Source organism: Anoplopoma fimbria, chromosome 12 (genome assembly GCF_027596085.1).
Source record: "Anoplopoma fimbria isolate UVic2021 breed Golden Eagle Sablefish chromosome 12, Afim_UVic_2022, whole genome shotgun sequence".
Classification (NCBI taxonomy): Eukaryota; Metazoa; Chordata; class Actinopteri; order Perciformes; family Anoplopomatidae; genus Anoplopoma; species Anoplopoma fimbria.
In genome coordinates, this window is record NC_072460.1 from 8,699,183 (window position 1) to 8,726,601 (window position 27,419).

At 42.4% G+C, this 27,419-nt stretch overlaps 1 protein-coding gene across 3 annotated transcripts in view; it reads right to left on the reverse strand.

The window, feature by feature from the left end:
• The window catches only part of vps13d (vacuolar protein sorting 13 homolog D), a 61,033-nt gene that overhangs the window by 25,540 nt on the left and 8,074 nt on the right, over positions 1-27,419 (reverse strand). For all 3 annotated transcript variants that reach the window (XM_054610026.1, XM_054610025.1, XM_054610027.1), the window contains 30 exons: positions 25,616-25,716; positions 25,357-25,525; positions 23,904-24,005; positions 23,491-23,680; positions 23,102-23,284; positions 22,249-22,379; positions 22,049-22,103; positions 20,302-20,481; positions 19,614-19,744; positions 19,398-19,530; positions 17,020-19,290; positions 16,747-16,895; positions 14,826-15,878; positions 12,722-12,812; positions 12,455-12,581; positions 12,186-12,366; positions 11,619-11,801; positions 8,477-8,636; positions 8,154-8,370; positions 7,238-7,409; positions 6,950-7,068; positions 4,704-4,928; positions 4,301-4,602; positions 3,578-3,711; positions 3,013-3,168; positions 2,464-2,647; positions 2,160-2,234; positions 1,864-2,064; positions 661-750; positions 35-175 (listed from right to left, as the gene is read on the reverse strand). In XM_054610026.1, coding sequence (XP_054466001.1) covers positions 35-175; positions 661-750; positions 1,864-2,064; positions 2,160-2,234; positions 2,464-2,647; positions 3,013-3,168; positions 3,578-3,711; positions 4,301-4,602; positions 4,704-4,928; positions 6,950-7,068; positions 7,238-7,409; positions 8,154-8,370; positions 8,477-8,636; positions 11,619-11,801; positions 12,186-12,366; positions 12,455-12,581; positions 12,722-12,812; positions 14,826-15,878; positions 16,747-16,895; positions 17,020-19,290; positions 19,398-19,530; positions 19,614-19,744; positions 20,302-20,481; positions 22,049-22,103; positions 22,249-22,379; positions 23,102-23,284; positions 23,491-23,680; positions 23,904-24,005; positions 25,357-25,525; positions 25,616-25,716 — 7,606 coding nt within the window. The remainder of the gene's footprint in view (positions 1-34; positions 176-660; positions 751-1,863; positions 2,065-2,159; positions 2,235-2,463; positions 2,648-3,012; positions 3,169-3,577; positions 3,712-4,300; positions 4,603-4,703; positions 4,929-6,949; positions 7,069-7,237; positions 7,410-8,153; positions 8,371-8,476; positions 8,637-11,618; positions 11,802-12,185; positions 12,367-12,454; positions 12,582-12,721; positions 12,813-14,825; positions 15,879-16,746; positions 16,896-17,019; positions 19,291-19,397; positions 19,531-19,613; positions 19,745-20,301; positions 20,482-22,048; positions 22,104-22,248; positions 22,380-23,101; positions 23,285-23,490; positions 23,681-23,903; positions 24,006-25,356; positions 25,526-25,615; positions 25,717-27,419) is intronic.

The following is a 27,419-nucleotide window of genomic DNA, read 5'->3' on the forward strand; positions in this document are numbered from 1 at the left end:
ATGTCAAGAGGAGCATGTTCCATCCTTTACTCACCCAGCAGGACAGAGGTGATGTTGACATCCAGTCTCTGCTTGGCCCGGATCCCCATCTTGAAACGTGGAGGATGGAGACGGCCGGCGGCCTGCTGCTGCCAGGACAGAGAGCAGGGCCAGGGCTCGATGAAGGGCTCCCAGCCTGGCGCACACGAACACACACGCACACACACACACACACAAATATGTAAGTCACTATCCTAACCTGATGCATCTTGGGAATTCCCTGAGAAGAAAGCCATCAGAACACCTGGTGATAATCACCCTGTAGCTTTAAACTGACATATGTTTTATTTTTGATGAAAACATTCACATTTCTGTGGAACCACTGCAGTTTGCTTATTGGTCCAATCAATATGTTTGATGATATTTCCCTTGCTCTGCATTTTGCTGTGGAAAACCTTGATAAATGTCAGAATGCTATTAATTGGTTTAATCCCTAGTTTTAACACAGAGCCACTGATTGCTCTGAACTGATGTCAAAACTCTATGAGAATGACACTCTGAAATATTGCCTTATGTTTTGTAAATCAGAATAAACCATATATATTATATATATATCATAATATATATCACTGAAACATACAATCAATGTTCCATTGACACCAGTAATTCATCAAATCATACCTGACAGCTCTCTGTTGTAGTAGTCTCCTGACAGAGTGAAGCTGGCGTTTCCTTCCTGAGTGGAACCAATACGCTGCAGCACATACAGCCCTGCAATAACAAACAAGATGCTCATCCTTATCTTCCTGTATGTGCACGTATTTATCTACTAAACCATTTGATTGTTTTTTTACGAGTTGTGTAACTGTCAGACAGTTCTTAAATACTTCTTAATTAGAGACATTGAAGGGATAGGTGATAGACTCTCAGACAGTTCTTAAATACTTCTTAATTAGAGACATTGAAGGGATAGTTGTGATGCTAATTATTATTATTATTATTATTAATTAGAGACATTGTGGTGATGCTAAGACGTGTGGTTGTATCACTTACTTCTCTATAGCCAACAGATTCCTTTGACAAAAACAGTAATTTGACCTCTCAGAACACAGGAGTTGCTGGTCCGATCTACTGCTGCCTCCATAACTTCGTTGGTTTGGTTATAGTGTGACTTGGGGTTTTAAGGGTTAGATAAGATTCACCAAAGTCACAAACACAACAAACTAACCAACTAATTGAGGCAGCAGTAGATTGGAAACACCTGCGTTCTGCGAAGTAAAACTATTGTTTTTGTAAAAAGGAGTCATGTGTCTTTGAAGAGAACATAGATAATGGCTTCAGTTCGCATTCAGAAAGGAGTGTCTCAAAGCAAGGTTAAGCGGTTAAAATACTCTAAATATAGTGTACACTTTGACTGATATTGATTGTTTTAGGTATCTAAAATCCACACACACACACACACACACACACACACACACACACACACACACACACACACACACACACACACACACACACACACACACACACACACACACACACACACACACACACACACACACACACACACACACACACACACACACACCTGTTCTGGTTCTCCTGTCTGTTTTGTCAGTATGGAGAATAACCTCATACAAACACACATTAAAACATCAAACTATCCCTCAAAATGTGGGGAGAGAGAAGTAAACAGAGGAGCAGAGGAGGGCAACATTAAACACCAGAAGAATGACTCCCTTACTACAATTTAAAAGCCGTGTTTGGCCTGATGAAATGATACTTCCATCATTATAATATGGGTTATGATATCAAGAAAAAGAATCCTCCAGTCCTCATCATACGTTTGATGGTGCAGCTGTATCTCTTGTAAAGGAGACTTACTGGAGAAGGTGAGCTCAGCCAGCGGTATGTCACAGTCCAGACAGTCATCGATGAAACAGATGCACACACTCTCAGCCTTCACCTCCACCCCTGACAGAGGAGCGGAGTGGCTGCTGGAGCTGGAGTCAGTCCTGGATCTGGCATGGCCCACAATGTTCTCAGCGTTTTCAAGCAGCCACGTGGCAGCCTGGTCCAGCTGGCCTGGAGGACACATTGTCTGTCTTTATATGGCCTTTCATTAAATAATGGGGACAAGATTACAAGGAGTGGGGAACAGCGTTAAAGGTCTCACTCACCTCGACAGTGGATCAGGGCCCTTTTGCAGTCCTCTTTCCTGAAGCCAAGGTCTTGTAAACGGGTCAGCTGGCCCTCTGTGGAGACAAACACACATTCATGAGAACAGCAACTAGTGCTGGGATAACAGTACACCATCACTGTAACTACATTTTTTAGCAAAATTGTATGAACGATAACAATTTCAAGATGCATCCCGACTACAAAATGTTGATGTATTTTGGCCAGATAAATAGAAAACTGTTTTTGAAAAAACAATTTGGATCTACCATTAAATCCAAATGACCATCACTGGTCTTCACATACCTATGAGGGCCTCAGTCTTCTGCCTGAAGCTGTCTTTGGCTGTAGCGGGCTCAGTGCTGGCTGCAGTGCTGCTATCACAGTCAGAGGGCAGAGCAGAGCTAGAAGTAGGGATGGACCTAGCGATGGCCAAGAAGAGCTGAATGTCGTTGTAGGACAGACGGATGTCCAGAGTAGGAAACTGAATCTGCCAAAGAATCACATGCACACTAAAAGAATGAGACTTCTCTGTGCAAGACTTGGTTAGACACATAACAAACAGAAAGTGGAGAAAAATGATTTATTTCTCTGTAGGCTGGTTTCCATAATATTGTCGGACACTCAAAGTAACAATCTGAGCCAGTCAGTGTATATCGACAGTGAGGACTTGAACTGAGTGATTACATTACAGCCTGTTAAGCGACTGTTGTATGCAGCGACCAATTTTAAAAGTTATTGTCCCCCAAAAACATGAGAAAACAGATTGAAAAATACTGAAGTTACCCTTTAACTACTGTGCCTCCTTCAGTTACATGGTGCAAATCTTATTTTGGTAGAGAGTTAATTCCTGACCTCCAGCAGTGGTGGGATGTCCTCAACATTGAAGGCGTCCAGCAGACCGGAGCTGCTTTGGTATGTGGGGCTCCCACACAGCTCCACCTGAATATTGACTGGGTCAATGATGGACAGCGCCGTCTCCTGCTCACTGCCCAGCCGACACGAGAACACCTGGAGGGGACAAGATACCTCTATTAAAGCTATTAAAAGATGGTCTGAATATTGGGTCTGTAGTTCGTAGCAGTAGTATTAAGTAATATAAAGTACTGAGCTTGACTGTATACTTTATATATAGGGTAGGGTATATAAGGGTAGGAGGAGGAAGGGGAGGAGAACATGGAGTTGTAGGGCAGTACTGGTAGCAGTTTAAGCATAGCAATAGAAGTACAGTATTTGCAGTAGCAAAAGTAACACAATAAGTAGCAGTTCCTTGGGTAAAAATATCTATATAGGAATACAAAATATACTCTTTTAGATACTTTGATTAAAATAATCCTAAAAATGGTAGCAGTGGTAAAACTAGTCGTCTCAGTAATAACGTTTGGAGATGAAACAGTGCTATGGCAGAGGGAGAGCTCACCTCTATTCCTGCGAGGCTGCCAGAGAAAGGTCTGTCCAGCAGACGGGGTTTGTAGGTGAGGACCGTGGTGCCTTTAAGAATGATGGCGTGGGTATCCAGACAAGACGAGTCCTCCACTACCACAAACTCTGTGCCTGCAGATATACACAGACCAGGGGCTCATGTAATGAGAATAATTAAAAAACTATTCTGGGCCAATCCTGGATAAGTCACAAATCCAGGAGGGAGAAATTCTATTTTCATATTTAATAAAACACTTAAATGAAAAACCCTGCACACACAATCATTTGACAAAAGTGTTTAAAATGTAAATGTGCTTTCTGACTTAAAGGTGACATATCAAGCTAATTTTCAGGTTGTATTCTGGGTTTGTACTAGAACATATTTACATACTTTAATGTTATAAAACACTTCCTGGTGTTGCTTAATGGTTGTTAATTCTGTGTGGTTGCTAGTGAGGGCTGTAATAGTAGTTCCACTGATGGTGGTGACAGCAGCATTAGCAGGAGCAACAGAGATCCAGCTCCAACAAGCTCTTTAACTACATGTTTTAGCATTCTGTTCTAATGACGCTTTCGTTCTAATGAATCAAATGTTATAAATTACGAAGAGTTGGATTTAGAAGAGTTTATGTCCCCTGTGTGTGTAGTACCTTATTTATAATATTTAAAATCAATCAAAGAGGTTCAGGGCATTATCTTATCTTCATTTTTCTTCTCTGACCTGTGACGTTGATCTTGACCTCCAGGCAGCGGTCCTGGGTGACTGGCACCGTGGACCTCTTGGTGACCACACCGCTCTTGACAGTCTTTGGCATGACGGCCCCGGTGGTGGTGGTGGTGGTGGTGGCGGTGCCTGAGTCAGTGCTGGTGCTACTGGGCCAGCGCTGACGAGGCTCAGCACCGCCGGATGCCTTCACCACCGGCACCTGCAGGAAGTCTCGCACCAGCTGAAGCCAATCGAAGATGAGGAAGACCCTCAGGTTGTTGAGGACCACCGTGAAGCAGGAAGACTCGCGTGTGGATCTGTCAGAAGGTGGAAGTCCTTACTATCCCACACTTCTTAAATCTACATTTATTTTTATGTCTGAACAAGTTTCATTAGCTTGAAAAATTCACTACTCTACCTATAATGCAGCTCCAGCTGCAGTGTCGCCCGGTTGGTGCCTGTTTTGGAGGGTTGGAGGATGCAGTCAAACACATTGTGCCTTGCCCCATCAGCTCTACCGGTGCTCGCATTCGGCTCGGTGCAGCGAGTGTCGTACGCCAACAGGGAGTGAGACACCAAGTTGATGGACTTGGACCCATTGGACAAACTCTCAAAGAGAAGCTTGGATTTCATGAAGTCAAACCTTTGCAGGAGAAATACAAACACAATATCAAAATGACAACTTTTTTATCTTCATTGTAGGTGAAAGGTTAAGTTTACAACTCTCAAGTCTGACACAACACAGCCATTAACAACTGGCCCATCAAAGGTTATAGATCAACTAGCTTTATGAAAATATGCCTTCATTTTGTTGAATATTGCAATAACTGATGAAAGTGTATGTTAATCTCCTCAAATTAAGACAATTCAATTCATTTTGTATAGCCCAAATTATTTTTTTGCCTCAAGAGGGCTTTACAATTTGTTCACATACGACATCCTCTGTCCGGGACACAATTAAGCTGGGTTCTCTAAAGACTTGCAACACGTGTTGGTTCCACTCTTACACTGTGACTATAAGAAACTCCATGGAGACAACAATCTATTCAAAATGACTGAGCAGATGTTATTAAACGATCACAGTGTTTCTCATGCATTGAACTGTCCTTACAAAGTTAAATGGTGATGGTTAATGTTTTTGCATGAACATAAATGACTTAAACGCTTTGTTCCAATGAGTTTTACCATTTAACATTCACGTGGACAGGGAGAGCAGGGGATCAAACCACCAACCCTGCACTGACTGGACAACCCGCTTTACCGCCTGAGTCAAAGCTGCCCTTTATTAGAAGCTGTTAGCATTTGTTTGATTTTATTTCCTGGTTAAAACAAGTCTCATGTAGGCGTTTTAAACTGTTTAGAAATGTTTTTTCACAGACAGCAATAGAACCAAACAGAAAGCATTGCTCTTCTTATGTCATTGACAGGTCATTGGTCTCATATTAGGTGATATTTTTTGAAACAAATGTGAATTGACACACATTTTCTGTTCCAGCTATGGCTTTGGATGCACGTTTAATGCTTGTTGGCATCGTTAAATAAACATGCCCCTCTCTTGTAGCCTGAAATAAACTCACACACACACACACACACACTGATCTTGTTCTGTAATCCTTAGGTCAATCCGGTCGGTGTGTGTGTGTGTGTGTGTGTGTGTGATGCATACAAGCCGGGACTCCTGCAGGGTTTTTGAGCCTTCAGCTCCATTGCTGCTGTAGGAAGGTGTGCTAAAAAGCGAGAGGGACCCTCGTCGCGGCGTCCAAGCGTCCCTAAGCGCCTATTTTTCAGGGTGCGTATGCTGCAACCTGATATAAACATTGTTCAACTTTTGGAACGCAGCAACACGCAATGCATGTCATGTGACGACCAACAACCAAACACAGCCAGCACATATCTTCTCTTTCTTCCGTAAATATTAGTCCACAGTAAATATGGAGGAGAAGTTGATGGTTTCAGTGCAGGGTTACCCGGAGCTTTACAATCTGTCCCAAGGACTTTCATTTAAAACACACTTAGGAAACATTGTCTGGAAGAAGGGCAGTGAAGCAGTGTTAAGTTATTATTCAGGGTGGCTGTTGATGAATAGGTAGAGCGGGGCTTCCATAAACCACAAGTTGGGCAGTTTGATCCCTGGCACTGAATTTGCAAATATCTGACGATTCAGAAAATGGCTTACAATTCAATATATTGAAGTAAGGCAAATAAAAAAATCTATTTTTCTAAATCAAATTTTATGAAAACATAGTATAAAGAACAAACTGGGCGGCTGTGGCTCACGAGGTAGAGCACTTGTCCCGCAACCACAAGGTTGGTGGTTCGAACCCCTCTACAGCCAACATGCCGAGGTGTCCTTGAGCGAGACACCTAACCCCAAGTCGCTTCTTAGCAGCCCACTGCTCCTCCGGGATGGGTTAAATGCAGAGAATTGTAATTTCCCCATTGTGGGACTAATAAAGGATTAATTATTATTATTAAACTGCTATATGAATGACATATAAGTTTATTATTCAATCAGAACAGTTGGAGCTGCACTTGAAACACGATAGCTCTTCTTTTTGTGCTATCAGAGCAACTGTCTGTTCAAACTATTGATTAAAAAACTTATAAAGTATATTGATATTTTCTTGCACCTTGTTGTTATATAAGAAGATGGAAAAGACTCACCTTGCTAATGAGCGCTTCTGTGGGTCTGTGGGTGTGGGGCTGTCCAAGAGCTCCAGACTGACATCCATCATGTCCACCAGGAATGACAGGCTGGTGTAGACATCTCCACCTAACACAGTCTGAGCGGAGACAAAACATCAGTCCATGAACTGGGACATATAGGGGACTACCTTGAAAAATGACACAATATATACAAATGACAAACAATATTAAAAGAGAAGAGACATCAGTGTTGCTACAAAGATGTCGATGGACTGCAGTAAACTGTCCCGTTGGTTGGTCTCTCACATAGGTGCTGGGGTCTTGTAGGTTGTAGGGTCTTAGGAAATCTTCAACAGGCTCTCCCAGGTTGTTCTCCAGCAGCCCTCTGATCAGCTGGTAGTGCTCCAGGTCCAGAGAGCAGTGTACTGATGACAAGCTGCCGTGGATGGACATGTCAGGTACCGCATGGCTCAGCTCCCTGACAACAATCATGAACACAAGCATGAGTTTGGATCATAAGTATGGTCTTATGCTGACACTGGGTACATTCATACCTACTGATGTATAACAGAAAAAAAGGCTATGTATCAAAGTATACCAACTACTGCTCTCCATAGGCCATCCCCAATATTAATAAACAAGAGGCATTAGGCACAATGCCTGATGTACTAAAAGTCAAGCAGCAGAATGCTCAGGTCTTACTATAGACATATTCTTGTCTTTTTTATGGGACTATTTTTCTATCAAGTATTTTCTTTAGACACAGAGATACCCCTATGACAAAAAAAGTCCTTAAGCCTCGCCATTGTATTCCTCCCCCAAACACTCAGGTTGCTGTTTACATTCATGTCTGTCCAAAATCTCACGTCATCACTTCATCATTTTATCCAATGAGACGTTTGTGTGAAATTGTCTTGATTTGCATTTGATTTCTTTAGTAATGACCAACAACATGTTTTGTGGACGTTTGTGCAAAATTTTGAAGAAACTCGCTCGAGGGGTTACTGAGAATGAAAAAGACGAGGTCATAGTGAGCTTGACCTTTGACGGGCAGATGAACTGACATCCTGAAACGCAACGCTTCCGGCCACTGCTGTCGCCGACACGTAGGAATAAAAAGACCATGTGCAGGACCACAGCAGTCAACATGATTTCATTGTAAAAAAAAAAAAAAAAAAAAAGCCATAACTTTCACCACAGAAAAACAAAAAGCGGGACATACTTGTCCAGGTTGCGTTCCACTTTGAGCTTGAGACGGCAGCAGTCCTTAAGCAGGTTGTCTCCAGTGCGGCGCACAGAGTACGAAGGAAAGATGAGGTCTGAGGACTCAGGAGGTTTACCAACGCTGTCCCTGGGCTGACAGGGCAGACGCTCTGCAGCAAAGATATCCACCTCCTGCAGGTCCAGAGCAATGCAGTCCAGCAGGCACACGTGCTCTTCTGATGGGGACAAACACACCAGATGGCATAAACAGCTACTTTAAGACTTTCTCAGGTGTAGATACACTGTATGGCATTTCTTACGCAACCACGCAGCCATGCTAACCTAAGCTGTGAGGTTCATCCTTCTCAGTGGCCCTCCATGTGTCTGGGACCTGGGGCTTGCTGAGGATAAACCCTGTGGAGGAGGAGGAGCTGGAGGTGGAGGGGGGGGTCTTAGGCTTCTCCTGCTCACTTCTCCTCTCTGCTGCTTTCTGGACACGCTCCTGTTACAAGACAAAAGAAAGAGAAGAAACATAAAATTACACATTAAGTCCAGTTAGCAATATGAACATTACATCCTCACAAAAGCAGATGAATACTTTTAAAAAGGACACAAAATACACACGACAAAAGCTGCCATGCTTTTAATCAATACTAATGGTTCCGTTTCTATGCTTTGTTTTACTAATATAAAGAGTATTAATCTCTCTTCACATCAAAGCACTTTCAACCTCTAAACAGTTGAGCACAGTATTAAGGCTGTATGTCAGATGAAAGTCAGAGAACAAGTGTGTCTGTCAAAGTGTGTCTGTCAGTTTGCTCACTGCATTCTCCTTTAAAAAATAAGATCCCAGTGATATTATGCCATTATCTCCTGACGCAGAAAGAACAATTCAACACAGCAGTCAGTCACTGTTGTACTGTAACTTCAATTCGAAGTCTACCTTTGTTTTAAAGGACATAAGACAGGGACAGTGTATCAGAAGGGCCGCCTGTTGAAGGTACGCAGGTAGGTATCTGGGGTGCTTTACTTTTACTGTCTTGCTTTGCTTTGTTGTTAGGACTGTGGGTCCTTGTTGTGTTGTTGCAAGAAGTGTACAGTATGATGTAGATTGTACATATTGAGAAATCTAAATAAAACTTTATGAAAAGTAATACAACACAAAACATGTGTATTCCTAAACAATACATGCAACACACGCTGCAGAAAGCTCAGTCCATCACATAACCCAACCGCAAACAGTAAAACTGCAAACCAGAGGCCTGTTTCACAAAGAGGGTTCAACATACCCAGGGTGTCTTTAAGTTATCTGGTTTAACTCCCCCTAACAACCGCACTACCGCTAAACGTTCCCCAAAGCTGGTTATCAACTCTGTAAATCAGTCAGTGCGTTCACATAAAGGGGCGGTGTTAGCAGCATCTGACCAATCACAAACAAGAAAAGTCTGCTACATTTTAGAAATAAGACTATATTATCAGAGAAATATGAAAGTAACAAAGTTTAAACTGACAAACGAAGGAACGACAGCTGGAAGAAATCACTGACTGTGAGAATGAACACATCTCTAGATGAAGCAGTGAAAGAATAAGGCTAAATATTGTCACACACTCCATCAGAACACATCTGTAACACATTAACTTAATATAATACACATGTTATTATAGTCACATGTATCGTGCTCTAGATGAAGCAGTGATATTATAATTCTGTTCATTCACACATTCACACAGTCAACATATTTAATACCAGCCGTTTATCTTGTATGTGTCTGTTTAAACTGAATTATGACTTTAACGTCTTCTTATTTGTGTAATATAAAATTACGAGTTTTGTACCAATCTTTGATTGGTCAGAAGATTGGCGCTTTTATACGAGTCAATCACCCGCTCTGGAGCAGGTTAGGTGTTCAGCATCAGTAACCATGGTGATCTACCCCAGTAAGAAGTGAACCTCCATCATGGAACTGAAAACCCAGAGTTAACCCTGATGTTACCTCGTTAACCCCAAATCCTGCTTCGTGTTACAGGCCTCAGGGCTGGAAAATATTAACTAAAGCAATGTAACACCAAATCAGCAGAGGTTCTGAAATACAGGAGCATTATGAATGTCAATAACACACACCAAATGCTCTCACATCTCAAAACTGCTTCCAAGTGCAGTTAACTGTTTTGACTGACATGTACTGTCATCAGTCAGCTGTCTGTAGTGCTTATTGGGATAGTTTCTGGTACGGGGAAACTTGGTGAAGGATAACAACTTAAAAGTAAAACAGCACACCAAAGTAAAAGCATGCTATTGTACCTTGTAATGGGATGGATCCTTGTATGAATTTGCATGCAGTATTAAATTCTTAACAAAAAACACAAGATGCTGATGAAAGACCAAAACAACATTAACTTAGTGTTCTCCTTCACAAATGACAGTGTCAACAGGTCCCTGTTCTTCACACGGGACTGAGTTAGTCTTATGTGACTGGTTTTTAACATGTTGACGTTGACGTAGTGCTAAACACAAACTAACTTATTCACGGTGGGCTGGGTCATGACCAGGACTTCAAGTTGAACTCTATATATATATTTAATCATTTTCCCTTAATGAGCATCCTTAAAAACATTTTGACATGATCATGATTTTGGAAAAAAACAAGTTAAGTCTGACAAGTCTTACGCAGTAGCAGCATAAAATATCAATACAATAAGAAAATGTAAAAAAAGTACCCATTGTAACACAGATATGCTTTAAGACATATTGAACTTCTCTGTTCATTTGTGTTTGTTATATTATATATATTGTTTTTGCCCTTTTCTGTGGAAAAACAATATATATAATAAGTGCTGAACATGATTTCCACTTTGTACGTCATGTTTCCTTTGTTTCAATATAAAAGTGCTTTTCATGATACTGTCATCCAAGATTAACAAATCAACCGTTTAACGGTGTCTGGATTAATTTAAGCCAGGTTTAAATAAGAGGGCCCTGGACTGACCCTCATTCTTCTGATCTGATGCAAAGTAAGATAGCCAACAAGCACAATATCCTAAAGTTGGACTGTTGCTTTAAAAACATGACATGTAAACAAGTGAGTGGTTACACAAAACCAAAAACATTAGAGTTGCTGACAAGGTTTAGTTATTAAAGCATACAACAGTAAACCATAAGATAATGCTGTATTCATTGAGCATCTCAGATCAGATTTAGATAATAAGGTACTTAATAATAATAAATAAGATGATGATAAGGAATCATGTGTGCAGGGTTTCTAGCCTATGTGGTATGTTGCAAGTTTTAAAAGCCAAGTGGCATGAGGTAATCCTGGTTGTTTAAATTTGGGTCACACCATTCAATGCATAAATGAAGACAGTGAAGTTAGACAAAAGAAGAGGGAGAGAAACGACAGCCAGGCCACACAACATGGATGGATGAACAGGCAGCGTGACTCACCAGAGAAGGGAAAAAGGCATGTGCCATGGTGAGTTTCTCTACCTTGTCTCGGAGGGAAAAAGTCCCATGAGCCCCAGCTGGCAGGAAGCAGTTCTGCACCCTCAGCTGGCCCAGGTTGGCCACAATGACCCTTGACGAGCACGAGCTCTCTGGAATGACAATGACCGGGGCGCCGGCCTCAATATCCAGCAGAACCCTGGAAGCCCGCTGAGGATGATCACGCACCTGCAGAGACAGAGACAGAGGAGAGAGAGGACAGGTTTTGGAAGGAGGGGAGGAAAGGTACAAGAGAGAGGAGACAGAGAAAAGACAAAGTAGAGAGAGGAGTAGTTGTCAATTTAGACAATAAGTTGAATAGGAAGCAGCTTCCTACTCTACTGTTGCTCAGAGGATCTTTGTCTCTTTCTGCGTTTAAAAGTCTGGTTGAACCATTGTGACCGTTTTGTTGTCCATGTATTAAACTTTTCTACAAGCTATAAGCATGAAACCCACATGGAGTCGTCCTCTCAGAAGGAGATCATAAACTGGAGCGGTACTGTATGCATGCTATCTGAATCAAACACTATCATACTACAATCAAATGATCTTGGTGCATCCTGGAGCACTCACAGCCTGGCCCTCCACTGCAGCCCTCTGCCTGCCCAGGACATCCTGTAGCTGGGTGAAGTGTTGGATGAAGGCCACCACCTCGGCCTGGAAGCGCTGCGTGTGGACGTACTGCACCGAGGCCATCTGCAGAGACACCTTGATGTCACATTCTCGCTCTAGGTAAGGATCAGGCTGGCCGTACCTGAATGGACCAGAAAACAAAAGGTGAGTCAAAGAAGGACAGATTGTTCAGTATTATGCAGAATTAATCTCTGTCTTGTTTTATATACTTATTGATGTTGAAAATGAGTGCCTCCCCTCCTCGTGTGGTGAAGCGCTCTCTGTAGAGATCACCATGTGGGGTAAGGTCACTCAGGGACAAACTCCCTAAACTGCCTTGCAAAGCCAGGTCGCCATCTATATCACAAGACATCATTTAGTAACATTAAACATCTAATTATGTTCACGAGTCAACCAATTTACATAAAAGGCAATGATGTTGTGTGTAGGGTTGTTTTTTATTTCAGCAAGGTAAATTTGACGTTGTCCATACACACCTAACATTTCCAGATGAGCAGATAATTTGGACACACTCGCTCTGGCAAGCTCGTTGAGTTTCTTGTTCAGTACAAGAGACAAAGAATGGACCTAAAAAATTAAAACATGGACAGGTTCAATCAGCAAACATTCACTACAGAGCTGACATTTGAAGTCACACCAAGAAAAGGGAAATTAGAATGAAACATTTTCAGAGGAATATGCTAGCAATCTGTCACCATAGAGAACGTCTCTGTGAAATAAAGCCGCTACAGTCATATACCATAACTATCTAGTCATATTTCCCAAATCTATGCTAAAGGTTTTTCGATATTTCACTCAAAACTGTCAACCTGCTGTGTTGCTGGAGGAAACCTCAGTGGATCACCAAAGTCAGTAGCGAGAATCCTCGGGGCAACATAAATGTCTGAACAACATTAGACAGTGTTTCCACTCCAGTCATGTCATGCAGAATATTGACCGCCACTGCTAAAATATCCCACCGTCATTAATATGCTCGGGTGTTTCAGCCTCTCCTGGGGCTGAGCGACAGGCTTACGTGCAGACGGATTTTGCGTTGTGTTTTTCGCTGATCTATATCAGAGAATCTTTGGTTAAAACAGATCCTCATTGTTCTCTGTGAAGTTAGTGGGAAGTTATGTTATGTGTTTTATGTGTAGCTCGGCACCAGATTTGGTTAAAAAAAAATTGTCTTCAAATACAACCTTGCTTGTCAGCAACCGGTCACATGGTAACTTAAGAGGTGACTTGGCCCTGTGTGCTCTGATACAATGGTCATAATAATAATAATAATAATAATTAAGCCTTTATTAGTCCCACAATGGGGAAATTATTTCTCTGCATTTATCTCCCATCCCATATCCCATCCCGGAGGAGCAGTGGGCTGCAATGAAGCGCCCAGGGAGCAACTTGGGGTTAGGTGTCTTGCTCAAGGACACCTCGGCATGTTGCCGGTAGAGGGGTTTGAACCACCAACCTTGTGGTTACGGGACAAGCGCTCTACCTCATGTGCCACAGCCGCCCCAGTTAACACAGCAGTCATTATTTAGTTTTAATTGAAACTGATGTTCTTCACCACTGTTGGAAGAAGGAAATAAGGGGAGCAACATGAGAACCAGCTTTAAAAGTGACAAGTCTTTTTTTTTTTTTTTTATAAATGTTGTGCTGTGGATCTCATTGATGCTGATTTGAAGGTTCCCTTGGATTTCAAAAAGTAACTGGTAAATATTTGGAAAAGTAACTAATGTGTATTTGAAGAAACTTAACACAACTTTGCTGTGTAGAGGATGTTTCTGTGCGTCAACAAAAAGCATTGGGCCCCACGTGGACGTTTAACCCCAATTCAATACAAATAGAAAGTAGTGGTATTTGACGACCAGAGGGTTTTTACATCGCTGTGTGTGTGTGATGTGCTTCAGTTTTTCCTCTGTTCTTCATCTGCTCTGCGCAGCTATTGGTGTGTCTGTTTGACCATACAGAGTCTCACACACACAGCAGACAGGATGAAGCGTGTACCTCAGCTGCATCCATTCACAATCCATCAACGGGGCACCTTCCTGCAAGTTTGTGTGTATTTGTGTTTTAGAACGTGACGAAACAACCCAAAAGTAACGTTTTATTGCTCCGTTTCACTGCTCTGTAACTAACATCGCTCCCTCTCTTTATTTTCTCTTTAGCTTGTGACTCAGACTCTCAGACTCTCAGACCCTCAGGCGAACAGACAATGCTACATAGTCTACCTTTAAATGTTAAATTTGAGAACAGAATTCGGTGCTGTGGTAGGTGATAGAATGAGTGTTTAATCTCAGCCGCTGCCCCAAAGCACTAAACCTAGAGGAAACACTTAAATGACAGTCCATCCAATGACTGTAGAGACAATACAGTCTCAGCAGCTATGGGGTGGATGTACATCTAAATACCGACTGGCGCAACCATCCCTAGAACAATGCAGCTAGTGAGGCTGATGCATAGAAATTACATTAAAATATCAACAACATTTGTTCCCACTGTAAAAGAATACTTAACTGCAGCCCACTAAACTTGACTTGTATCTTTTGCACAGACCCGCCATTTAGACAAGATGCACCCAGTCCAGTGACCTACCTTTAGGTCCACTTTAGTGTTGACGGCCTCTGATGTCTCCTCCTCACTCAGGTCTGGCTCGTACAGAGGATGTCCAGGCTCAGCTGGAGGTGACATAGGGGGCAACTTCACGGCATGATTATTGGCTGTGGAGCCAATGCCAAAGAAGTCCAGGATGACCACCCAGGTCTGCAGGGTGATCAACACGTCGAGGCAGTTAAAGTCAACGTCCACGCTTCGGCCCACTCTGCCATAGCGTGTTTTGAACTCTGGGTGGTTCTGGTCCACGAGCTGCACATTGATATGAACTAAGGAGTCATCAAAGTCTGGGGGTGGCTGAGGGGACGGTGCATGGTGGGTAGGAGAGGGAGGTGGAGTGCTGGGACAGTCTGGGTCCCTCTTGGATTTGCGATTGCTGGCTGAAGGGGTGCTGGGATGCCTCTGGTAGAGCTGGAAGACGTTCTGGGCCTCCTCCATGTGTGCAGGCAGGGAGCGGGGCATGTCTGGGAACAGGGCATTGGATGCTGACGGACAGCTCTGGGAAAGGTACTCCTTTGGACTGTAGGTGGAGGGCTTGGGTGCTCCGCGAGACACCATCAAATGTTTGTACTTTGACTCAGGGTTCTGTTCCAGGAGGTCCTCCATTAGCAGCGAGTGCAGAGCCAGCTGGATTGCCAGTAGATGAGGGTGGTCTTTTGTAAACTCTCCCTCCAAATCTTGGAAGCGCAGGCTGACCAAGCCCTGGGAGCCTTGAGTCAGGTCTGCACTGAGCTGGACTTGCAGTTCTGCCACATGTAAGGTGACTTTGAGCTGGGTGAATGTGTTTGGTAAAGAGGTTTGGTGAGACTGTAGAGGCAAAGGGGAGGAGAGCGACGAGTGGGAAAAGCTGATATAGGGAGGGTCCCTTGCAAACAGCCCTCCCTGGGGGTCAGGAAAACGGTGAGGTCTGGTGGAGGAAGGAGTTGGTGGAGGGGGTGTGGGCGGTTGGCTGGGTGTGACACGTTGCTCCTCAATCAGAGACAAATTGTCCAATGTCTGGAGGACTTGTTCATACACAGGCTTGCACAGGAACACCTAGAACCAGAGTGTCAAATATTGATACAATGAATAACCAGTCAGAAACCCCAACTTTATTGAACAGATGGTTTTACATATTCTATCTGATTAGACCTCTGTTCAACTAGAGGGGGAGGTGGAACTATGCTGGATGGTCACCAAACTTCATGCCCTTACAGGAATAATAAGGATGTAATGTTTCTGTCCTAACAATATCTTATGATATGAGGTCTAACGAGCCAAAACCAGTGAGAGCCTACCATGGATGTGCAGGGCCTTTAAAAACTTTAATCAAAGAGTCTGTTCAAAGTCGGTTGTGAAGATGGCTGCAACATCCAAAGTTACTTTAAGTTGCAATGTAATCTACTGTACGGTGCTTTAAATGATCACATAGTGTCAGGGAATTGTATTGATTTTAAATACAGAAGAAGACAGGCCTTTGTCTGAAACAGGCTCTTTACTCTAAATTTTTCCCAGTTTATTACAGGAAGAAGCCTCCTGGTTTGCTGTTGATGCAAACTCCACACTTATGTGTTGTCTTGATTAATTCAGGACACTGTTAAAGTCCATGGCATTATTCTACAGCAGAAGTCACGTTATACTCACAATATGTTGCTCTCAATTTCTCTTTTTACCAAAGTGAAAACCATCACTTTCTAAATAATTCCAGTTGTTCTACTTGTCACTTTTTCCATTCAGTGTAGTTAACTTCCTGCATGGATCATATTAAGAACCTTCCAGTAGCTTAATGGAAATAATTTGGAACTGATGTCTCTTAGTTCAAGTTGGAAACTGCAGTATATAAATACTGCTAGTATTTGAGACTTGTATATTATTTGAATAGCTGTTTATAGAAGAGAATTTACTGTAGTGATATGGTGTATACCTGAACGGGGTTGACGAATTTGCCCTCAATTCTCAGTAACCCTGTGCTCTTGCAGGGCTCCTCTGTGTTGAAGGAGAACTGGGTGTCTTCATCAACGGGTACTTTCTCCAGGGTGAACTGTATAGTGGTGTCTTTCAATATGTGGAAAGCTGATGAAGAAAATGGATTACGTGAGCTTGCATCACAAGCTGCATTTAAAACGTATGCTTGCATAATTTGCACATAGACTAGCATTCTGAATACAACTTTTCTCAACATTTGTAACATTCTCACCTTTTCCACGGCTGAGCGATTCAAAGAAGTCTTGACGTGTAAACTGTGGTTCATCCTGAGTGATGCTCCCATTGTGGGATGGTGACATGCCGCCAGCCATATCCTCTCTGGTTGCCCTCTTCAAGACCAAATGACTCAAGTTGACAGAATACAGTCGAATATCCCTCACCAACACCTGCAACCTCTCTCCTTCGGAGTCTTGCCCAGTGACAAAATTCTGGATCGTTATGCTTCCTAGGTGACCAACCAAGAGCTCAGGGTGTCCAGGTTTACGTGGAATGGACACAACTGGGGATTCAATGCTGATATTAAGGGTCAGCTTCACCAAGAATGTGTCTAAGGCGGATTCAGGTTCTTCCGAGGGAAGATCCTCCTCCTCCTCAAATGGATAAGGCCAGCTCTGACTCTGGGTCCGAGATCTCCTTGAGGGAGTCTCAAAGAGCGAAACCATACCGCTGTACTCTGCCGTCTTGGTGGCTAGAACTGTTGACACTTTGGTGGCAGCACTTTTCAGCATGGAGCGGAAATTGTCTTCTACCTCATTGGCAGACAGACTCAGCTCCTTCAGGAACTTGGCTGAGTGGTTATAGTGCAAGGATGCCATTTGAAGTTGCAAGGAACACTCCCCTTGGGATTTCTCCATAAGGCGAAAATCTAAAGCTTCTGAGGGAGAACCTCCTGTGTCAGCAAGGAATGTTAATCCACCGAGAGTTGAGGAACTGTTAGCACTACCAATGCTGACCACAAACTGGCTTCTGCCTCCTTCCTGGGTCAGGTCCACCAACTGCATGGACCCGAGTGAACCATTGATGTCCAACCGACTGCCCATGGACACATTGACCTTGGTGCCAGTGATGCTGGCAGTGGCAATCTTCAACCCTTTCTTCTCAGCACCAAGGACCGTGCCAGTGGACACAGTCCGAAGGAGAAGCAGGTTAAGACGGTGGATCTCCACAGTCAGCTCTTTGTTCTGGTCATAGGTGCCCTGATATGTCCCCTCCTCTTCCTCACTGCAAAGCTGTGTTGTGTGTTGTTGCACTGGCGATGTCCAGGTGCTTTCCTCTTTGGGGAAAGATTTCTGCAGGAACTTGAGCAGCTCCACCATCGTCTCAGGGTTGAGAATGATGTCCAAGTTATTGACCTGCATGCTTGTCACCTGAAGGGAGCTGTCCAGGTTCATGGATGGGCAGTCTGAGCTCACAAACTGGTATTCAAGCTTAATAAGGGCCTCCTGGTCTTTGAGAAAAGAACTGAAGGGAGAGATTCTATCCATGGACATACCAGAGACGGACTCAGTAAGATGGCCCTGATGCTCGGGGGACCTGCCATCAGGCGACACAGGGGACGAAGGCTGGCTCTCTCGGAGGCTGCCCGTGGGTATGTCAAAACTGAGATTCTTATGAGAAGCCACAAGGAGATCGAAGTCTGAGCCATAGGTCTGTAAGGTGTCCACCAGCAGAAGACCGTGGACAGTCAGAGAGACTTCAGCATCATAGGGGCGCTTGACAAAATTAGCATTTGTGCCAAATACCTTGAGAACAGATATGTAGCGGCCGTCACTTTCTACACCAAGCTGCATGTAGTTAATGTTGAATTCAGCTAAAAGTAAACGGGATTCCACCAGGACTTCCCGTGTGTGCTGCTCCAAAGTCATCACGCTCTGGGTCAGGTTCTTGGCTGAACCTTGCAGCTTCCAGGAGCTGTCCTCCCTCTGAAAGATCTTGTCATGACGGAGGGTAAGGGGGTCGGGAGACCTTATATTTGGACTTTTGTCTTGGCTTTTGTCCCCTTCACTCACAGGTGGACTGCTTAGCCTAGCCAGACAACTCCTAAGGGCTGTCATCTTCTCAAGGTTGATATGGACCTTGAGGTCTGGTAGAGTTCCTGACAGCACAGCCCCGGGGAGCTGGGGGTCCGATGTGTAGCGAAGTCTCTGCTCAAGCCGTAGCAGCACATTAAACTTCTCTACCACGTGAGTAGGCCCTACCTCACTCTCTTGAAGATGTTTCCAGTTGTCCTTACAGCGACCAACCATTATCTGGAGATCCTTAAAGGACAAGGAGTATTTTTCGTAAAGTTTTCTGCTGTAGGCCTGTGTACTTTCAGGGGATCTGAGGCTGGAAAGGTCAGGGCTTTTGCGCTGTTCTTTTAAAGGCATGTCTAGTTCAGGTGGTGGAGACTCTGGTGGGGTTCCAAGGGGTGTCTGGTACTCATCATCACTCATGTCTTCCCTTTCAGGTTGAGCAGCCTTTGAGCTGGCCTTAGTGTCATCTTCAAAGAAAAGGAATAAGAACAGGTATGAGCTGAGTTAGAAACCTCTTCAGACAAAAGAATGAAGATATTTGGGTGAATCATTTTTATTTCTGATTATGTTTTACCTTGAGAGTTTGTGAGAAGAATCCTGCCTAAATCAACAACAACTAGCATCGGGTCCTCTGACTGGAAGTCATCAGGGAAAATCACCTGGGGTGCGCAAATGTCCAATTTCATTGTCCAACGCTTACTGTTTTCCTACAAAGCAAACACATCAGCGGCATTTAGAAACGATTCAACGGCCAGTTATTTCATGTCAATGTCCAGTGAATCTCTCTTACGATAAACTCTCCCACGAGTAGCTGATCAATGGTTTGTCGGATCTCTGCCTTGGTCTGCATCTTCAGCTTATTGTACTGCCTCCTGGCAGCCTCTGCCACTCTCAGCTCCAGCTCAGACTGATATCCAAAACCTGATGGTCAAAGAGATATCATATTTCAAATACAGGAATCTGCTGGTATTAAACTGTATCAGACATAAATGAGAAATTATATCATTATTATTTGATTTGAATTAACTCAGAATACAGGTGAGTAATGTTGTTTCTTTGAAGTTATGATGAAGGATTTGATGGATTTCTATACTTATCTTATCAGAGTTCACACATAAATGCATTTTTTTTTATTATCATAAATGTTATCAAATTTAGTGTGACATTTGAAATTCCCACTCGGAATACAATTTTAGGACTGTCATTTTTTCTGCATTATTGCTCAGAAATCCCTTACCCTTTGATTTTTTCTTTATCAACATTTTTATAATCTCTTGTTTAATTTGACTTTTAAAATCAACTCTGGTTCAGATTAGTATAATCTCGCCTAAAAAACAATAAAAACATACATTCGTACAGGAAACTTTTGTAGCAACTGTCTGTAAATATAATGTCCATAAAGAAGTGCTGAGTAATGTATGCAGAGTACAAAATGTATGAATGCAATCCGAAAAGTGGCAGTGAGTTTCAGTACTTACCTGAGGTATGAACTCTTCCTTTATAGAAGAACTCAGTCACTTTCTTGATTGCTTGTGGGTTGTAGATGATGTTCAATGGACTAGTGTTCACTTCCAGTCTCCTCTCAAACTTACACCTCACAGGGTTACGCTCATAAATCATCTCAAACACTGGTGATTGTGAGCACTCAGCAGTGTATCCTGACAACACAAAAACAAACAAACTGGTATCCATCCATTGAAAGCTGGTGGGAGTATGATGCGTTTATGCTCACACTGCAACCAGAATCGGGTTATTCCCACATCCATACTGTAAGAGATGTTGTAGCTTATAAACAAACAAGAGTGCCCCTAGAGGCTGGATATGTCATTACACCACACACTATGAAATTTTGGATGGACTGAAAATACTGATGAGGACTTCCCCCTACACATAGATGATTTCAACCATCAGTCTCCAATTTAAAACACACATGTCAGCCTTTTTTTATATGTCATTGCACACAGACCAAGATGGTATAACAGCATAGTAAGCTCTACATGTATACAAACTATACAGAGAGGAATCTAATCTGTCTTTCTGTATGTTCACATATCAGGGACAGATTTAGTGATTTGAGGGACCCAGGCAAAGGCCCTGGGAATGTTGGTATTAGCAGCTGTAGAAGAAGAACCAAAAACTGTTTTTAAGTGAAACTATCAATAGTAAAACAATTAACACAGTGAACCGTAAAAGTCCTATATTCAAATGTTCACTTCAAGAGACAGGTGAAAGAGGGCCATTATCAGTACAATGTAGTTAAATGTACTTCAAGTTGTTCAAGGTGGAGCTTCCAATTCGATTCTGGATAGTTTACTGTATAATAATGCATAATATTTTTAATTGTGCATATTTTGAGAGTCGATTCTGAATCTAAAACTTAACCGGAGTTTAGCTTCTCTGTAGGGGTGACTGGGCAGAGGCCAAGTTACACTACACTAAGGTATAGTGATGATCATCAAAAATATTGTTGAGTATTTATAATGAAAAATACCCATCAGAAAAATCTGCAACCACAAGCACTTAAATAAAGAGTGTTGAGCAAACTGGCATTTCATTGAAACACCACCAGCGAGGCAGAAATTTAAATAAAACTAAACAAAGAAAGTAAAAAATCTCCTCTTGAAGGTCATCTATACTCAAATATATAATGTCTCATATATGACCAGACTAGTAGACCTCTGATAGCTTTAACAAGTCAATATGAAAGTATCTGAAGTATCACAATGCCACAATTACAGATGAAGTATTACATTATATAATAATTGAGATAAGATTATGTATTGGCAGGTTAAACCTAATTAACATGATTATGTCATAGTGCCTTATAGTAGGCGTATCTCCTCAAGAGCTTGTATCTTTCTGCCTCCTGTTGAATCCAGCCTTAAGCTTCCCAGCCAATTAAAAAGAAAAGTCAGGTGAGCCTTGGAATTCAACTTCGGATCCATAGAAGTAATGAAAGTAAGCCTTCAACTATTAATTCCCAACAGATAGAGGCAACTCTGGACATGATGTCATGAATCTAAAGACAAAAACATGTGTGTTCTACTTCTATATTTAGAAGTATTCTCATCTGAACATCATCCAGTCTATCTCTCTCTTTCTCACCAGCCAACCAGGAGATCTTCATTTGCAAATGGGAAATGGATTTACTACAATAAAACTCTTAACTCTAAAGACAAGCTTGAAGTGCCACATATCACTAAAAAAAGAAAAGAGAAATCTTACCAGAGGAACTGCTTGACGGGCCAGCTGGCTGGTGCATGGCAACAACAACTTTGTCCTACATTAAGTGACAGATGTTGAAAACTTGAGAAGCATGATACAACACGCAGTAGAACGTAACACAAATATCATGTTCTTTAGGACTTTTCAAACTTTTCTCCACATTATGAGCTCTCTTCTCAGCCCGCTCCATCACTGCTTACCGTTTTAGGAGACACCAGGACAGGGAAGATGGTGCCCTGAGTAGTCAAGTCTCTCAGGAACAAACCACCCAGCTTAACGGACAGCAGGGAGGACTCCGAGCGAGGGAGAGACTCCAAAGTCACCTTCACCCCTGTGGACGCATGGTAACAGTCAATGAGAGGCAGTAGTGCACATGCTCTGAGTCTATGGGACAAAGACACCTTTAACTCAGTGGACTACACATCCAGCGTAGTAGTAGAGTCAAAGTTAAACTCACATTCAACCCTCTCCCTTCATTATTGACCTGTGGAATCTCTTGGATTGTAATTAAGGATTGATCAATTAATCTGTTCATTATTGTTTCGTTCTCAATAACTGTCATAAAATTGCCCATCAAGGGTTCAAGATGTCTTGTTTTTTTCCGGTTTATAGTCCAAACAAGGAAGATATTCAGTCAAATATAATATCAAACTTAAACCAGAGAATGGTTGACATTTTCATTTCTAGAAGATCAATCAATTCTCAAAATAGAACATTGAAGATTAATCATCAGCCAGTCAGCCATCAGATGTCCAAAGGTTGTTAAAGGTTCCTAAATCTGGGCCGGGTAGTGAAAAGCAGCGCTTGCGTCTCCCTCATACCACCACTGAGTTTCCCTTGAGCAAAGCCCTTAATCTGCTCAATGATCAGACTGACTATACTGGGCAGCTTCCAGGTGTGACTGGACCTGTGTGAACACGTTCTCCAAGTGTTGGTCACATTCATACAGTGAACCGACTACACTGATATGGATCTAACAAGCATATTGATACACTCTGAACCCAGAAAAGCATGAAACATGTGTCCATCTGTCCAAACACTGCATCTGTGTACCTGAGAACTCCAACTGGATAACCCCGCTCTCGTGCAGCGCGCCCCCCCTCCTGTCCTGGTGGAAGAGTGTGACCCCGCCCTTTTCCAGTAAGAACTCCAGCCGGGCGAACAGGTGATCTCGCCTGGTAAATGTGTTCAGAGTGTGAGAGTCCTCCAATGGGTCAAACAGGTCCTCTGTCTCTGCTGGAGAAGCATTGTATCATCAGGGTCAGCAGCCAGAAGGCACAGAATACCATTTCAACCAACACTACAGAATACCAAAAATCCAATTTATTATACCGGAGTCTAGACTTATGCCACCAATTATATGATGTAACAAAATATATAATGTAAAGAAAATTTAATTAAAAAAGCCCTTTTCTGTCCCCAGAAACGAGTGAGTCTCTAACCTAGAATGTCCCAGGAGGATGGGCTGGGCAGGAGCTCTTCTGGCCTGTCTGGGTCCTGGGAGTCTCCATACCAGCCCCCCCAGCCCGGGAACCAGGACTGCAGGTACTGGATCATTCCTGAGCTCCCACTCTTGGGGATAGATGTGGTGGGTAAACAGGGCTGGGGGTCACTGCTGGGCTCCCGCACATTCTGGAACAGGAGGCAGAGGAAGAACACAGGTTAGAACTAACTATCCTCCACATTCAGAGGATCAGTGAATGTTTGATAAAGGAGTACTAGCAGCCATCTTTATGTCATCAGTTGAAGCTAAGTGAAGTTAACAAGAGTTTACGTAAGGCAAAAACCATTGGACATGTTGGAACTTTTATATATACACAACTGAACAACTAGTGTATGAATCATCTCAGCTCACCTCTGCCATCTCTTCCTCCTTTCGAAACCAGTCGTGGACAATTTCTCTGAGACTCTGCAGCTCCTCTAATGTCTGCTCCTCTTCCACTCGCTCCAGCTCACTCTAGGTGATGAAGACAAGCTCAGGCATCAGTACAATGAAGTGTGTTTGTAAGTGTGTTTGAAAGTACATCATCTCTGTGATAGGTTAGCTGTGCAGAGGTGAGAAAGGAGCCAGGGACCAACCTAACTCAAAGATGTTGTGTTTACAGTCATAGACGACCAGCCCATATTCACATTGGTGAGCCTAGAAGCCAGAGATTTGACTGAAACAATTATAAGTTGTAGAGATGCAAAGGATCATAAAACTGATCAGAGTCACGGATTGGATCAGCACAAAAGAAAAAAGGGAGCAAATATAACTTTCAGAGATCTCTGATCCCGTTTTTTTGCCGCTGATACTAATTGATCATTGATGATCCAATCCATATTGACAGATACAGATCTCCTTTGTTGTTTTGTTTGATTATAGCAGCTGGACTACAAAGATCATTTCAACACTCTGGTCTACACTCCACTGTGTTAACCAACAACAATTTGAAAGGTTAACTTTTTACTTTGTTATAGTAATTTAGTGTTTTAGTCTTCATAAAAACACAGGAAATACATATATATTTTTTTATTGGTTAAAACAAATCTTGTCATTAGTAGTTTTAATGATGTCTTATCAGTTGCTTAGACACTACATCCTCGAAATTACACAAACACATCATGATAACATTAGAACTTACCGGAATATATTTTACTATTAATCAGAACTGCATCAATCAACAATCTTTTCAGCTCTAGAAAGCTTGTTAGTGTCCGTTTATGAAGTGCAAATGTGTTTGAGTGAGACGTGACCACACAGTATTGTGAGAGCCCTACATTCAGCAGCACTCTTCCATCACATGTATAGATCCTTTTACAGCATCCAGTTAAATAGGAATCAACCCTCTGTATCCACAGTGCATTATGTGCAGACACACTACGGCACTGTCTGAGCCAAAGGGCTACATGCGTTCAAGTTAGCTTATATTACTGGAGTGAATACATTTTATATGATACGTCCTGGCCTCTGGAGGGTTAATCAAACTGCGTAGCTATTTATCTGGACAGAGCATTGCATTAGGGCTTTTCCCTGGCTTTCTCCCCTCATCTTAACAAACAATGCCACACCCACCATCTTATGCAATAGTGACATTTCACCATAGCCAATAGAAAGAAAAATGTAAGTTCAACTCAGATTTTTATTAGAAAGGTTTACAATTGGGTCTCTTGCTATCTGGGTATAACATGGTATATAGAGCCTGTGCTCATTTGATTTATTTCCATTTCATTCATGTTAATTCCCAGACTAATATGTGTGTTGTGTTTGAGGATATGAGCATATTATTTACTATAATGTCTGTTGATAGATCATTACAGTGTCGTACCTCTTCCTGAGGACTCAGTGGGACTCCTTTAAGCCTTCTGAAGTAGAGGCTGGTGTAGGTCTGGGCATCTCGTGCCCGCTGCAGGGCAAAGCTCCAGCTTCCTCGCTGCCGCTGCTCCCTGATCTCACTCAGGTTGGCCTGGATGGCAAACATCCACCATTGCCGGCAGCTGCTAGTAAAAACAAAGTATGACAGGCTCAGAACTGATTCAAGGAACAACTGACTGTTTGCACCCACAATGAAATAAAAATGAACTTACCTCCCAGAAATGGGCACTTTTGGTCTCCACTTCCGGTAAAGCATCTCTCTCTCCCGACGGTCCAGCTCTTTAAGGAATGCCATGATCTGCTGGTATTGGACCTGCGAGAGAACAAACACACACACTCAGTCACTGCTCTGTTAGCATGCTCAGTAGACTGAAGCTCTCCCTCTCCACTCAAAAAACAAACAAGAGTTGAATCTCCCTCAGTGTGTCCCACTCACCCCCTTACAGTCAAGATGGTTGGTTTTTAAGATAACAAAAACAAAGATTTATTCTTCTCATATTGTGCCTAACTTTAGTGGATCACAACATATTGGGTATGCAATTCATCTGCATATGATCCGGTATATAATGAGACCAACATTACAATGGATGACAGAATTTGAGCCACGAAAAAGGCCAAACTGTGGCCTGCAACAGACTAATCAGGCTTGTTTTTAGCCTAGCCGATTGCTGGAAATGCATTTAGCTTATGAAGCAGATACTCTTATCTCTGACACGGTTTTCATTCACTGATTAATTACAATTCTTCTCTGCCCAGTTATTGGTCTCTCCTCCTGTGAAGAGATTCTGTCTTAAAGCAAAGCCAATCTAAGTGATGAGGGACCAAATCCACAGTCCTCATTCTCTCAACCTAGTTCAGCTGAATCTAATATGAATCTTCAACAGAACTCTGGTAGATCCCTATGTGATCTCTCTGACTGCCTCATATGCGCTTCAATGGTCATGTGCTTTTGTACTGAATAAAGACTGTGAGTCCTGCCTCACGTCACTTACATCGAAAATCGCATGAGTAAGGGATTTCTTTGCGGTAAATATGGACAGTAGGAACAATTACAGCGACCAATGACCTTTCACTGTAAATATTAACTCTGGGTTTCAGTTCCATGACGGAGGTTAATTTTTTTACCGGGGTAGATAGCCATGGTTACTGATACTGAACACCTAGTTAGCGACTATAATAACATGTGTGTATTATATTAAGTTAATGTGTTACAGATGTGTTCTGATGGAGTGTGTGACAACATTTAGCCTTATTCTTTCATCTGTTACCCTGGTGGTGTGAAACAGACTTCGGAGCAAATAAAAAAAAGAAAAAAGATATCGCTATATATTCTCTCATCATATATTCATATCATATATTCATTGTGTGAGTCAGCTTGTTGAGCCGTGTGTTTCTGTGTGACATGTCCGAGTCGTGTCACTCTGCTCCGTTTACTTCAGTGTTTGTTTATCTGATTAGAAGTTACAGAAGGAAACCTTACTGCTTTGAATTAAGTTTTTATATTTATTTATTTTTTGTCCATTTCACACCAGAAGCCTTGAGTCTGAAAGAATAAGAATACTGCTGCAACACATTATATTAACAGCGTACACACATGTTATTATATTCAAATCAATTTTGCTCTAGATGAAGCAGTGATATTATAAATGTGTTCACTCACACATTCACACAGTCAGTGGATTCTTCCAGCTGTCGTTCCTTCGTTTGTCAGTTTAAACTTTGTTACTTTCAGCCTGAATCATGTGTTTAACTTCTTCATATTTCTCTGATAATATAGTCTTATTTCTAAAATGCAGCAGACTTTTCTTGTTTGTGATTGGTCAGATGCTGCTAACACCGCCCCTTTATGTGAACGCACTGACTGATTTACAGAGTTGATAACCAGCTTTGTGGGAACGTTTAGCGGTAGTGCGGTTGTTAGGGGGAGTTAAACCAGATAACTTAAAGATACCCTGGGTATGTTGAACCCTCTTTGTGAAACAGGCCTCTGGTGTGGAATGATGCTGACGGAAGCTT